This window comes from Gasterosteus aculeatus, chromosome Y (genome assembly GCF_964276395.1).
Source record: "Gasterosteus aculeatus chromosome Y, fGasAcu3.hap1.1, whole genome shotgun sequence".
Classification (NCBI taxonomy): Eukaryota; Metazoa; Chordata; class Actinopteri; order Perciformes; family Gasterosteidae; genus Gasterosteus; species Gasterosteus aculeatus.
The window spans coordinates 6,573,209-6,584,678 of record NC_135709.1 but is presented as its reverse complement, the minus strand read 5'-3'; the positions used below and the strand labels follow the sequence as shown (position 1 = coordinate 6,584,678).

The following is an 11,470-nucleotide window of genomic DNA, read 5'->3' as shown; positions in this document are numbered from 1 at the left end:
ATATTACTGCTTCTGATATCATGGCTATTCTACTAAAGTACAATATATTGTTTTTCCTCTGCTGAGGATCTCAAAAATGATTGAAAAGCAGCATGGAAATTTGTGATTTTAGGTTATACTAAAAGAATTTAGTATTCCCATACTGCAGTATTACTTTAACTTAGGTTAATCATTTGAATTGTTTATCCACCACCGGAACACAGTGAACAACTAACAACGTATGTCACCAGGGGGACATTGTGGTTTCTGTAAATTATTGGTTTATTATATTTTAGCATGGTTTGGTTTTACATTTTAGCGTGGTTTGTTTTATTACATTTTTGCATGGTTTGTTTTATTACATTTTTACATATTAACCCACCTTTCAGTAAACTACATGCACCTGGAGGGACTAATCAATTACAGAGAGCCCTGGCCAACCACATTACACAATGAAAGGACCTCCCCTCTCCAATTAACACAGCTGCTATAAAGGACACTAAGCACGGCATGAAAGCGGAAACCACAGGAAGGGTAAGCCACAGGAAGGGGAAGCCACGGGCAGGAGAAGCCACGGGAAATCAAGCGAGAGGACGGCAAGACAGCGGACGAGCAGGCAGGGTGCAAACGAGGAGAGGAACGAGACGGACTGGACACCTCACGCAGGAAAGGAACGGAACGGAACCGGAAACGAGAAGAAAGGGCAGGACGGATCAGCAGCAGTGGCTGGTCAAATTCTTAATCTTTTTTTAGTACTTTGTTCCAGCTGGACTTTTAATACAATTGTAGTTATTTATGGGTTTTAGTTAATAATAAAATCCTCCTTTTAAACCACGCTTTTAAGTCTTGTGATCCATGCTGTTCTCTGGTGAACAAGAACCTGTTTTTATGGAGACCTAGATTCCGCAACTAGGTGGCTTGCTGGTACCTTTTTTATAAATGTATCTTATTTTTTATTAGATTTTAAGTCCCCCGCCTCACAGGGCTGACACGTACAACATTGATTATCGGTCTGAACGTAGTATTTATAATGAAAAACTTCCCACGAAGCCATTCATGCTTCCTTTGAATACCAGTCATTCAGTTTTTCTTTTTTTTCTCACAGATTCCAAACACGCTGCGTTCACATGCACAACAGGTGATTTGCTCATTCGTCACCCGCTGCAATCCAAACCCACAAGAACAAAAGCTAAATATAACACGCTGTGTTGTAGTCTGACGTCAGATGTCAACGTTGTCTAAAGCGGTGCTGCTGTTTTTAAATGTCACCTTTCAGCCCACGATAATGAATAACTTACTACCAGGTATCCTGACGTGGAGCTTGTCATTCACAATGTGGACAAACTGCAATCACAACATTTCTTTGAGCAAAGGGAGTAACACACCCACGCGAAAGCGTCTTCAGGTAAAACAAAAGGCAGTTCCAAGGTACTGCGACTCGCCCACGGAACCTGCTCCTACGACCGAAAGCTGGGATTTCGCAAACGTTTCTTACATGTTTGCAGAAAACAGCAAGAGAACCACATTCCAAATGATGGCAGGTAATTAAAAAAAAACACACTAAAAATAACAAATCCTTTTTAAGAAGTGATTATTCAGCCATTTTCAAATTCCTGAAATTGTTATGTATGTAGACCATGGAGACCAGTGCGACGGGCAGGAAGCCACGTACTGCTTGAACGGAGGGACGTGCTATAAAATACTCTCCATGGACACGCTCTCTTGCGTGTGAGTAAAAGAAAAAACATTTAAAAACCATATTCTCGATTTTCCTTGGTATTTTGGAATATATTTTGGAATATCTGTCGATGTCACAAGATGTTATATTCATGGCAGTTTTCCTCGGTTCTTAAACCAGATGCAATGAAAGTTACAAAGGCAGCCGGTGTGAGCAGTTCCAACTCTTCAGCGCCACCAGCAACGCAACAGAAGCAGGGTTGATTGCAGCCCTGGTCATCGTTGCTCTCCTAATCTTAGCGTTGCTGGCAGTCGTCATCTACTTCATGCGCAGGTAAATACATTAAGGATTGAGGATTACCACTAAAAGTGTCTAAAAATGACATTTTTGGAAGTGTTTTACGCATTATACTATGCTGGTATTGTTCTACTCAGGCAGAATGTACACATGGAAATAAAACAATAAGCATTTCTTTTGTTCCCACGTAGGGTGTTGAAAACCAGACAACAGAGCCAACAGAACAATCCGACAGCGTACTGGAGAGTAAAACCCAGAGTATGATCTTCTGATTTACATGCGTTTCTCTTTTCGCGGAGTTATGGCTGCAGACAGCAGCCACTAAACAGCTGTAACGTAAGGGGCAACTCCTCGCACTCAATTAACGACCACTAAAAGTTATTATTTCCACTGCAGAGAACGAACTCTCTTTTTGTTATTGTGCGTGTAATTCTTGTGTGTCATTGAGAAAACCAAAATCAGTGTGGAAACTAAGCTAAGAATAAGAAACCGTTTTAATAACACTAAGCCGAGCTTTCTGTTCTCAGATGGACTCAAACATAAACTCTACTCACACTAAGACAGTGAGCAGTTGCCCAGAACGATCCCATCACAGCATGTTTGGCAGCTGCCGTTTGCAGCGTTGTTGCTCAATACTGGATCAGTTGTACATAACGTTGTCCCCATTAGTCGCTGAGACACAAAAACATGGGAAAAACAGGGTCACGGTTGAAAAATACCAAGTTTATCCTGTCAAGTCAAGAGCCGACGAACACCTCATGAGATTTTTTTGAGTCCACAACCTTTGGTTTAAAAAGATGGAACTGGTGTCACTCACATCACATTTCAATCTGTGCTTTAGCTGATATGTACGAAGCATGGTTGTAATATCGGAAATATTATTCTCAATATTGAGTTGTGAAATAATCCTTGTGTCAATTGATGAATATGCTCAATATCCTATTAAATATTTAATAAGGTTTGTGATAATATATCCAACGAACCCCACTGACTGATTTTCTGGTGACGGTGACACACACACACACACACACACACACACACACACACACACACACACACACACACACACACACACACACACACACACACACACACACACAGGTCACTGTCCTTCCTCTAGTCATGATCACTTTATTCTTTATTCTATTCTTCATCGTATCCTAAATTGTATCTTAAGCCAAAACCACATGAAGCAGCCACGAATGGACAGGATGACTTCACTCTGTGTGTCTGTATGTATATATATATATATATATATATATATATATTATATCACCAGCCTGATTAATCTAAAAACAGGAGATCCCAGCAGATTCCTGATGAAAATGGATACATCAAATCTGCTTTGATGCAGCGAGGAGGAGGGGTAGTTAAACCCGTTGGACTGCATAGCCGAGGTTTGTGGGTCTCTTCCTTTTGGAACACGTGCCCCCACCAATGTGTAAACTAAATGTGAATTACCAAGCAACAATCTACGGTTGGATCAAAATCGTTGAGGCATGAAGTGGGCTCAGCAGTGGATACTACAGTACTGGTTCATCACAGAGGGGCTTTTCCAAAGCACGTCATGTTGCTACGACCCAAAAAGTCACTTCATGAGGTGTAGAGACCTTTAAAAAGGTTTATTGTGCAGCTTTAAAAAAACACAACTTCTTTCCATCGTATGTGAAATGTACGGAATGAAACAATGAACTAATGCCATGAATCAGTGGCTTGTGTTGATTTACAGCATCTTGCTTCCACCTGGTGTCTGCGTGTCAGTGTTGCAACGGGAAGCGAGTGGAGTTCACATGACAAACATCTAGATCTAACGTTCACGTCGTCCAGGTCGACTCACACCAACAAGCTCCTGGCAGCGTCAAACTCGTGTGCAATTTTCAGCGTTGTGCTGTTAAGTCCAACCGACTGCATGTTGGTGATGATGGTGACGACCACTCCCCGGGGGACGCGGGGGTCCCGTCCTTCGGCCTCCTCGCCGGGCAACACCAAGAGGACGCTGCTGGCCCCCACAGCGCCTCCCGTGTGCGACACGTAGTGCCTCCGCTTCCTGCACTGCCCGTACCTCTGCAGCTTCTCCACCACCAGCCACCCTTGGGCGTAACGTCCGTCGCTGTCCCAGCTCGCCTCCGTCCTGTCAACCGGCGACCAAAGGTCCACCGCCGTTTGGGGCGCGAGGAAGCCGGGGAGGAAGCCCCCGGCGTCCTCCAGGTGGGCCAGCTGGTAGCTGTAGAGCAGCGCGTTACCGAACAGCAGCAAGTCGCCAACCGTGGAGAGGAAGCCGCCTCCCACCCACTTGTAGGAGTTGTCGACGTACGGGCAGTTGACGACGCCCCCACTCTTGTTGAGCCGATAGAATCTGTGGAGGAGGAGCAGCAGGCGTGGGAATCGTCTCATTTCACGTTGTGAAAACAAATCCGACGTCTTTCCGAGGAAAGATGGAACATGTCGACACATCTCGTTTGTGACACTCGACATTAGTCACTCATTTTACCGTGAGCATTCCCAACTCGCGGAACATGGTCATCATGACGTCCAGGAAGTTCTGCCCAGCGGCTCGCTCTACGGCAGCACTCAGCAGGGTTAAGGCGTGGGTGGAGTACAGGAAAGTGGTGCCTGCACATAAGAAGAAGAAAATTCAAGTTCATCAAGACATTGAACCCCATCTGAATGATTTGGCAAGCGAGTAATGTGCTTTACCGGGTTTGAAAATGAGCGGGTTGTCCTTGAAGAGGTCCAGGGCCTCCGTGACACTTTCAAAGTTGTCCTTCAAGTATTATTCCTCGTGCTCAAACTCCTTTTTCTTCTCCCGAGTGGCTTCTTTGCCTTTGGTGTTTGGTTCCGTTGCAGAGGAACTCTTTTCATCTTCTTCCTTTAGCGGCTTCAGGAGCCGCTTGGCCTTCTGCCCGCTCTCCATCACTTTCGTTGCGTCCTTCTCATAATGCCGTATACCACTCAGGTGGGACAGAAGCATGCGAGGGGTTATCGTGACCTGCAACGAATGACGCGCGCGTGAGCCAAAATATTCCCGGTCAAAAGAAAACCTCCGGCCCGTGCTGCTCGAGTGGCTTACGTCCTGTCCGTTAAAGCGTTTCTGGGGGAACTCAGGGACGTATTTCTAGACGGGGACATCGAGCTCTAGCTTCCGCTCCTCGTAGAGTCGTGCAGCAGCTGCAAATGTGAGGAAGCAGCACGCGGGGCCGACCTGTTTGCTTTCCCTTATCCTCTCCACAAGCTCCTTGCTCACTTCTATGGCGTCGCCATATCGCTCGCTCCTGCATGCGTGCGTCGCAACGGGAGCCGCCGGCCGCGTCCTTTCGGTATTTCAGCCCCACGGCCAAAGCGATGCCCGCCGCCACCCCGTGTATCCACACCGTGGACTTTGACGCGTGTTTAGAGAACGTTGTGTTTGACCCCCCGACGCGGCGTGCACTGCATGAAAAGTGGGATTTTCGGCTGTATGCGGCACTGTAAATTGTCGTGGAATTTCAGGTTTACGGCAATTTGCGGGCAACGCCGAAAACTGACGTAAATTGTCAGAAATTGATGTGGGCCTCCCTTGGCAGTTGTCCCCCCATGACTCCCTTCCTCCTAACTCTAGGGGAGGCTTTGACATGTAAATGAAAATGCTGTGAGCTATACAAATGCAAATCAGGGTCGCAGAGGGAGTTTTAGCCCAGGTGACATTTTTTTAAAAGGTAAGAAAATCTCTGGTACAAATAGATCAGGCTCCGTAGCCTAATTATAGATTCTTACATTTTAGCTTGAATTGATTTATTTAATTCAAATATGCTAGATTACTGTGTACGCCATTAGCAATGGCAAATGTTATGTAAAAAAAGATACACAAAATAACTTCTTTAAAAGATGAGTTTTAATCAGGGTAAAATGAGCATTCCATGCAAACAACATTTGAATCAGCATGAGGGGTCTGCAGAGATCACAGTCTCCTAGAGCTCAACTACAGTGCATAATGGCAGGACTACAGTGACCTTTTCTTTGGTCTTACTTAAATGCACAGAGGATGTATTAACCACACATCTTCTAGCAATGCGCTCAACTGGCAGAAATGATGCTGGGTACGACGTGTCTGTTCCCTGCAAGCCCAAAACTTCTATTGGCTTTCCATAAAAATGTCTGTCCGGGTGGAGATGAAGCCAGGAAACTTGTGCAAGAACATGTTTAAATGCCGTACCCTTTGACCCAACATTAACAACTATAAACTGCTTTATAATGGCTGGTCGTAGTTCTGCTAGAGGGTCAAGGACGGGTTCCTCAAAACTGTTAGTGTTTCCACACCACTTAGCATAAACATATGCTGACCTTTCTGCTCTGCATCTATCGATTGAGTAAGTTACATTCATATATGTTACCCGTTTACATGTCATGGCAAAACATTCAACCTCAGTGACACAAGGGTACATGTGATGATACATTGTCAACATTGCACGTATGTCAGACTCAAGATTGTCTGGTGGAATGGAGAAAGAGGCACCACTGTGCAGTTTTCTAGGGAAAGTCGTTCTGCTGACACCAAAACACTGCTTTACATAAAGCATATCAGCTGTTTCAAAGTCCCAACCATTTGTCTTCCTAAAATACTGGTCCTTCCGTATAACAATAACCTCGTATGTGATTGGAGGACCCTTAGACTCCTCGTCCAATCACGTGTGAGGTCATAGGCATGACTGATACAGCAGTACTTGCAAGACGAGCGTACAAACAGACACGTGTGTTACTATATTCAGAAGAACTGTATCTCCAGTTCCTTTGTTTGGTTTTTGCTGCTTCGTGAATAATGGCGGGACGACGTCTCGCCTTCAACTCGCCTTCAACTCCTCTCCGCGGTCACCAACTTTCGGCCAGTCCGCAGACAGACGAGAATAAGCTGCTGAAAGCGCTCAGTGGATCGTCTCGTCAACTCCAACAGCAAACTGCCGATATCAACGAGCGGTTCGCTCCACTGGAGCGTTCGGGACTCTGCGGGTTTCTGTCCACGGAGGAGAGGAACCGACTCAAAGAAGAGAAGACGGGCGCACAATCCCACGATAGCGGTAAGAATACGTTCGATGACTGCAAGCTAAGCTAAGAGTAGCGTAGCCTCAAGCTAAGCTAAGAGTAGCCTAGTAGCCTTACAAGTGAGCAGAAACAGCTTTATTAAAGTGTGTTTTCTTTGCCGTGTCGTTTACAGGAAGCGGTGCGCCGTCTTCACAAGTCCGAGACGAACTACAAGCGCTACGAACCGGAGCAAGGGTAAGATTTAAAGAATATGCTTTCATTCTGCGGTATAAAGGAATATATACGTATAGATACCATAGGATGGATACCGATCATAACTGTACATTTTGTTTTCACAGACTAATCTCGCCTCATAATGAGGCGGTGACCTCGTATTTGCTCCGGGAAAAGTCCAGATTTAGACGACGTCATTGTGTGTAAGTGACACTGTTTCTCCTTCCTTGTTAAATGTTACTGTGACTTGCGTTTGATTTTCTTTTTGTATTCATACCACTCATTTAATTGTTTTCCAGCCGCCTGTGAGACGTATTTTGAGACGGGACGCAGGAGCTTCAGGTTCAGGCGGAACACTCATTGCGAGCGGAAGCTGCGAAGGATTCAGCGCGGAGTCGAGCGAGAAGAAAGAGGGTCAGAGTTTATTTGCTGACTTGTTTCAGGTGCATTGATAGATGTGTTGTGTCCGTACGCATCGCACAGTACTGATTCATTGTTGTCTTTACAGCTGCTGGAATCGAGACAAAGTGTGCTGGCTGATGACGAGGTGGAACTCTGGAAATCCGCCACCGTGGAGCTCACGTCGGGCGGAGGGGACGGCGTTGTTGGCGGGGTCTCGGGGTGGATTGTACGGTCACCACACGCACACGAGGCGCCTGCACAACAGACCTGCCTCGGAAAACACGGCGCCAGTGACGGTCAACAACCCCGAGGAGGCAAACGGACAGTTTACTGAGCTGTAGTTTTTAAACCGCCGTTACCCAAGTGTGGGCAGATCCTCACTTTGTATGTAGTTGTTGTTTGTGTGTTGTTAATAAAGCTCTTTCTTTGCATAAACATGTGACAAATGTTCATTTTCTCTATAAATTCATTGATGTCCTGGTTGGTATCCTAATAATAGTGTAGTAGCCTACATGGGATAACCATGAAATGAATATACATCATAATATGAATATATAAATAAAATGAGGCGGGTGACCAATAGCGACAGATCTGCCAACCAATCACGAGTGATTGAAAGTTGTGGTTTCATCCAATCATGAACAAGGAAACTCAAGCCTGGTCTGCCCACGTGTGGTTTTGCTGCCAATCACGAGTGATTTTATTTGTTAGTAAGTTGTGGTTTCCTCCAATAAGGAGTAAGGATATTCAAGCCCGCTCGGCTCGGCCACCCGCGGTTTCGCTGCATTCATATGCTAATTCGGGCCATTCGCACCTCCGCCAGCTCTCCACCTACGTCATGGTTCGTTTCCGACAATTTGTGGCACAGACAAACGCGACGTGCGCGGGTTGCAAATTGTCGGAAATTGACGGAAATTAGGGAGATTTCCGGGCGTTTACGGGGACCAAAATCTCACTTTTCATGCAGTGGTGTTTGCTGGCGGGCGAAGGCGCTCCTGCTGGAGCGCAGCAGCTTGGCGCACGCTGGCAGCAGAGGACATTTGGCACAAACGCCATTCGGCGAAAACAACTGGGACATAGTTGGACGCGTGGCTCCTTTCTTTCTTATTTTTGAGATAACTGATACTCAGGGTTGCCAGGTCTGTGTGACAAAACCAGCCCAATATCAGAACTGAAAATATGCCCCTGCCAAACCATATACACTGCTTTAAAAGTCCAACAGCATTGCTATCATTGCCAAATGTATTGTAATATATACAAAGTAACACCAAATGTTTAGTATGCCAGCATTAAAAGCAGTTTTTTCACCTAGGTCCTAAAATGGCCTTGTGTAATTAGATACAGTATATTATCATGAATAAAATATAGATCTGTGAACGTGTAGACCAATTCACTGACAGACAAACTAACCTGTTGCTTTGTCTTTCTCTTGGCGTTCTCTTCCCTTTTCTCCCTTCCTCCCTGTCTGCCTGCCGCTCAGCGGGAGACTGAGAGCGTTATGTGCATGTGGGCGTGTCCCATGTCCATGTGTGTACGTGCTAATCTGGAGTCAGTTTGGTATGATTCCTATGATTTAAGTGTACAATGGTTCAACCTTTCACTCTATAGCTCATCATTACTCTTTTGTAAATTGTACCTTGGGGATGACGTGGGCCTTTGGGGTAACTGCGAGAAGGTGACCGGTGCGCCAGCCTATTTGTTTTGCTTTTAAAGTTGTTTTAAGAGCCAAACATTTTATGTTATTGTCTGTGCAGACATTAGTGACGCTGCACTTGGGTTCTAGGCTCAATCAAGGGTTTTAACCCATAAGGGCAACGGTTTCTGTCATGTTTCTGTTCATTGTCGGTGGAAAGAAATGGACTGGTTTGCTACTACTAGCACATGAATACTGGGCTGCTTGACAGTTTGTTTTTAGTATTTATGGTCTGAAATAAATTTAACGTATTTGTGGTGTACTCAATAACTAGACGAGGCACGCGTTTAACTGTTTATTAAGTAGGGTCGGTGTAGGAGCCATACATTGCGTTTGATTATTCTTTTGTATTATTTCTTCTTTCCTTCTAAATTGTTTGTGTGTGCGCGTGTGGTGTGACGTTATTTGTATCTACAACACCGTAAGGGGGTGTGGTGTGTATATTAGCGTGTGTCTGTTGACCTGTGGGGCTCGGCGGGTTGTTTGGAGCATGGCTGCAGGGTGAGCATGGGGAACAAACTTTCTTTTGACCGTCGTCGTCGTCGTCAACGTCACTGGAGTAATTATTGTCACTAACGTCACTACGAAGTTTTATGCGCTGTTGATCCTCTCTTGACTGATAAAAGGCATCTATCAATGTAAGTGATTGGCGTGTATTCTTTCTGCTGGTGAAACGGAGTAATAAACATCAGATGAAATACGACGCGTCTTGAGTATAATGTCATGTCTTACCCTCCAAGCGGCTTTTGGATAGTTTTTGTTGTGTATAAGCCGCTATAATTTGTCAAAAGAAAGTTTGCGGAAGCGCGAAAATGTATTGTCGTGATAACACTGGATGTTTGAGATCGCTTTCAAAGTTGTAAACGATAGACGTGAACGCTCATTCGACTCGCGTTATGCCCATTCATTCACAAATTTGCTGTTACTATGCCTTTTGTAATCACAGCGCTTCGAATGAAAGGTACACGTTTATAAACATTGTGCATTGTTTGTCAAAGACTGATTGTATTCCCTGCTAGGCTTAGTGGTACTTTCGCATAAGGTGATTGTACTTGTTTGTTTGTTTTGGGACCTTTTGTAGTGTTTTTGTTCGTGCGTCAAGCGGCTGAAGCATTGCGCTTGGGAGTGCCGCCGTAGTTCTGGTTCTAAGACGGTTAGTCTGGTTCGAGACTGTTAGGGATTTAAGCCAGAAGTGCACCCCTAGTCATGGAATTATAATACGTGTAATTATGTTTAGTGCTAGAATTGTAGTTTGTGATGTTAGACATTAACTGTCACATTAACATTCTGTCACAATGTGATGTTAAAACCTGGGGACGGATGCTAATTTCCGTCCTTTATGGATTTCTCCCAATTTTATCCCCAGAGGGTTTTTTGGGAGTTTTTTCTCCTGTCGGTAGTAAATGAACAACTTAATGTAAGGCAGCCGACTGAGGCAAATGTCTTGAGAATTGGACCACATGAACTGTCTTAGATCTTATGATGAAGTGTCATGAACGGTGATCATTAATGATGTGTTGTAATGAAGGTGTACTAGTTATAAGATGAAGACAAACTATGCATGCTTTGTTATATTCACTCATTGAGGCATAAAGCCAACTGTATCTACATTGAATGCATTGGAATGTGAGGGACAGAGAGTACAGAGAGGTTCAGGTTACAGCTGCAGCTTCACACCTCGATGTGAAGGGGACAATCCAGGAGGAGACACTTTGAAGGAGAAGCCAATGACATTCAAATGCACCCAAGAAGACACACCTGAAGAGTTTTCAAAGGACCAAAGCGGGGAAAGGACTGTTTCCTGCAGCCGCTTTGATAAGTCACTTTAGACTTGCTCAGAGGATTCTCTATTTCGCGAAATATTTTACTGTTCGCTTTGTATTTCACTTTGTAATTGTATTCCTTATAACGTTGTTTAGTTATTAAATACTTTTTGATTTTTGAATTTAAGCAAGCTGACTCTTTTGATTCTTCGTTTCCGGCCGGGACAAGAACAAAGGAGTGAGGCCGCCCTCGAGAGCTTTCTGAAACCCTAACAAGACTATCGGTATTTAGGTACATAAATACCCACCGCTAGTACGCACAGAAGACTAGAGTCGAGTTTAGCTTAGCCTCGGTGGAAGTTAGGGGGAATCAAAACAATGCACTGTACTATTTTCATGTGGAAATACAAATTACAAAAGAGTGCAGTG

General features: G+C 44.7%; 1 protein-coding gene, 1 long non-coding RNA gene and 1 pseudogene across 3 annotated transcripts; 2 read left to right on the top strand and 1 right to left on the bottom strand.

The window, feature by feature from the left end:
• Positions 1–1,603: 1,603 nt before the first annotated feature.
• On the top strand, positions 1,604–2,934 carry LOC120812882 (pro-neuregulin-4, membrane-bound isoform-like). The gene is made up of 3 exons (XM_040169082.2): positions 1,604–1,707; positions 1,838–1,990; positions 2,146–2,934. The coding sequence occupies exons 1-3, from the start codon at positions 1,604–1,606 to the stop codon at positions 2,216–2,218; spliced, it is 330 nt and encodes a 109-aa protein (XP_040025016.1). The 3' UTR covers positions 2,219–2,934.
• Positions 2,935–3,787: 853 nt separating this feature from the next.
• On the bottom strand, positions 3,788–5,567 carry LOC120812842 (serine beta-lactamase-like protein LACTB, mitochondrial; annotated as a pseudogene). Its single transcript, XR_013455264.1, has 5 exons — positions 5,548–5,567; positions 5,025–5,419; positions 4,652–4,943; positions 4,405–4,567; positions 3,788–4,310 (listed from the first exon to the last, which is right to left on the bottom strand). The product of XR_013455264.1 is annotated as a serine beta-lactamase-like protein LACTB, mitochondrial (transcript).
• Positions 5,568–7,126: 1,559 nt separating this feature from the next.
• LOC144391311 (uncharacterized) lies at positions 7,127–8,020 on the top strand. Its single transcript, XR_013455224.1, has 4 exons — positions 7,127–7,204; positions 7,309–7,386; positions 7,483–7,597; positions 7,692–8,020. It is a non-coding gene; the product is annotated as an uncharacterized LOC144391311 (long non-coding RNA).
• Positions 8,021–11,470: the final 3,450 nt, after the last annotated feature.